The sequence below is a fragment of the Gregarina niphandrodes genome, assembly GCF_000223845.1.
Source record: "Gregarina niphandrodes unplaced genomic scaffold scaffold00011, whole genome shotgun sequence".
Classification (NCBI taxonomy): domain Eukaryota; phylum Apicomplexa; class Conoidasida; order Eugregarinorida; family Gregarinidae; genus Gregarina; species Gregarina niphandrodes.
Window position 1 is genome coordinate 24,399 of NW_011645781.1, and position 2,724 is coordinate 27,122.

Genomic DNA, 2,724 nt, shown 5'->3' on the forward strand with positions numbered 1-2,724 from the left:
GCAATGCTGCATGAGGTGGCTGCTGTGTGAGGGCACTATTTATCATTGACTCGAAATGTCATTGACTCGAAACATTCATCGAACATTCATCGACCGGTACATTCAAGTACCATGCGTTTCTTGGAATGGAACAAACTGTTTTAACTCATTCCATACTGCCAGTCGTTCATCTCCAATTGGTGCATTTGTTAGTCGTGATGTCTCGACAATCGTTTCATTGTTGATGTCCTTGTACTTAAGCCACACGGGAGAGAAATCTTTGGCAAGAGGGAATCCATGTTCATCATGCAAATATATAGGCGGGCCAGATTCCATAAGTCTTCTCATACTTCTTTCACAGGAACTATTTACACAGTCGTTAACGAATTTATTGTATTGCGTCGCCTTAAGTTGCATCACACAATCCAAACAAAATCGAGACGCCTATTTAAAACGGAGTGGACATGGACATGGAGTGACATGGACATGGAGTGACATGGACATGGAGTGACATGGACATGGAGTGACATGGACATGGAGTGACGTGGACATACCTCCCAAGCAGGATCCTCGGAGTCGGGTTGATGTTCAGCATTATAGCTTCCAATATAGTAGCTTATCACAGGGTCAATGAGCTCAAAGCAAATGAGACATTCTGAGGCCATTTTGGTCAATAGGGAGGGAGTGTCAAAAGAGGAAAAAATAACAGCCGCACGGTTGGTTGTTCATGATAGCAGTGTTCATGAATCGGGCTGGAACAATCCCTTGCTGGAACAGTACGTACCTTACTGCTTGTTCAATACGTACCTTATTGCTTGTTCGGGTCGGTCACAAGTTCGGGACGGTCACAAGTTCGGGACGGTCACAAGTTCGGGAATTGAATAGCAGCGTTGATTTTTTTCCCAACATGAAGTGTACTGCCAGAGCTCCGTCTCAGGTGCGGACATTTCTCGCACTCATGGCCCGAGTGCTGTTGCCGGTGAGGGTGAACGGGTGCTGGTTGGATGCGACGTCGGCAGAGGAGGCGATGCAGAGTCTGCTGGCCAGGAGCAACGTGCCTGTCTCGAAGCGGTTGAGTGCGATTGTAGAAGGCTTGGGCATCATGAAAGACATGCAGCCCGGCGAAGACGTGATTGTGGGATGTACATGGGCAGGGAAGGATTTGGTTTCACGTAGTCACCCCGATCATGTGAAGTACTTTGCCAGTCTTGTGATCGCAAGTCAGAGAACTCAAGCTAGCTTACTCGTGGTTATTTATGACTTTTTGTCACGCTGCAAAGAAATGAATGCACCACGGAACTTCAGTTGGACTACAGTGGAACCACGCGAGAGGCTTGACGCCTGGGAAAACAAGTCCAGGCGTGCGGCCCGGCTCGGATATGGAGCCTGGGCACTGCGTAGCAAGAGACACCCGAGTGATCCCGTTGAAGTGAAGACACTCGCGAAGCGCTCCCGATGCCTACATCCCGTCCGAGAATATGGAGCATTTGTAGAGCTCCCAGCATTCCATTACAAATGCCGATTCTCCATGTCCTCCTGGATCAGAACGAGGACGGAACCACCAGACTACTACCAGTGGGGGGAATAGCTATTTTGAACAGCCGGACTGTGGGGATGCTCGAACCGTGGGGTTAGTGATTGGAAGTGTTTCATAAAAATGTTCTCAGCGCCCGGTGGTGGTCGCAGGGGCTGAGGGTGGTGGTGGTCGCAGGGGCTGAGGGTCACTGGCTTGGCCGGCAGGTAAATTTCTGCCTCCGCCTCCACCTCCCGGCCTCACACTACCGATCCGATCGCTTGCTCGCTCGCTCGCTTGGCGGATTTAATCGAAAAATTGCTGAATTCTAATACCTCAGCTACGGGTATCTTGCTCCCGTCGGGCTGGTCAGCGGATAGATAGATTGAGGGACGAAGTTCTAAAAGGCGAGTAAATCTGTATGCATAGAGTGTATGTGCTTACCAATAGAACGTCTTTTCCACCTTCTACCGTTGGCCCCGTAGCTGTTGAACCGCAGTTAGGGTCAAGAAGGGGCATCCTGGCATCTGTTTGGTTATATAGCCTGTTGGCTGCCGTCGACGCAGAGGGGTGTTCCCGACGCGGCGGCCAGAACAAGGCAAGGACCAGTTGCGCAGGGAACCACTCACTCACAATAATCATGATTGCGTCCCAGAAGTGAATGGAGTACCCTTTCCACTCCGCACCAATCAGCTTAGTTCCCACCGCTCCTTCATATATACCCCTAGCCCAAAACGCCAGAGGAGTAATGGTTGATAGCAGCAGCACTCTTCGGATCACTGCTGACTTCCTAGTATTGTAAGACCGATTTTCGGAGTCGCCAGAAAACTGAAACGCCACCTGCAACGAATGTCAGTACAGTCAGTATGTGCCCGAGCCTGTGCCCGAGCCTGTGCCCGAGCCTGTGCCAAACCGAAAGCCCAAACCGAAAGCCCAAGCCGAATCGTCCGTACCAAGTACGTACAAACTGAGTGCAATTTAACTAACCGACCAGTGGATTTACTTTTAGGCCGTACAAGCTGAATGCAATTCCCACACAGAGGAACAGCGCAGACAGCAGTAAGGCATTATATATTCTCAATTCCTCGAAAGCCGCGAGTAACTTGGTCATTGCAGCAACCACGAATAGAATAGAATAGACACCTATTGATACAGATTGATCAAATAACATCGATTTATCGCAATACAATCGCATCATGTGTGTGACACACGCGTGTGTGACACACGATCGT

The 2,724-nt window shown here is 49.9% G+C and overlaps 2 protein-coding genes across 2 annotated transcripts; both read right to left on the minus strand.

Annotated features, from left to right (window-relative positions):
* Positions 1 to 102: 102 nt before the first annotated feature.
* GNI_066100 (hypothetical protein) lies at positions 103 to 644 on the minus strand (the record flags this gene model as incomplete). The annotated part of the gene is made up of 2 exons (XM_011131846.1): positions 103 to 423; positions 534 to 644. The coding sequence occupies 2 exons, from the start codon at positions 642 to 644 to the stop codon at positions 103 to 105; spliced, it is 432 nt and encodes a 143-aa protein (XP_011130148.1).
* Positions 645 to 1,832: 1,188 nt separating this feature from the next.
* Positions 1,833 to 2,663, minus strand: GNI_066110 (putative transmembrane protein; the record flags this gene model as incomplete). The annotated part of the gene is made up of 3 exons (XM_011131847.1): positions 1,833 to 1,892; positions 1,937 to 2,332; positions 2,496 to 2,663. 3 exons carry the CDS (start codon positions 2,661 to 2,663, stop codon positions 1,833 to 1,835), a joined length of 624 nt encoding a protein of 207 aa, XP_011130149.1.
* Between the last annotated feature and the right edge of the window lie 61 nt (positions 2,664 to 2,724).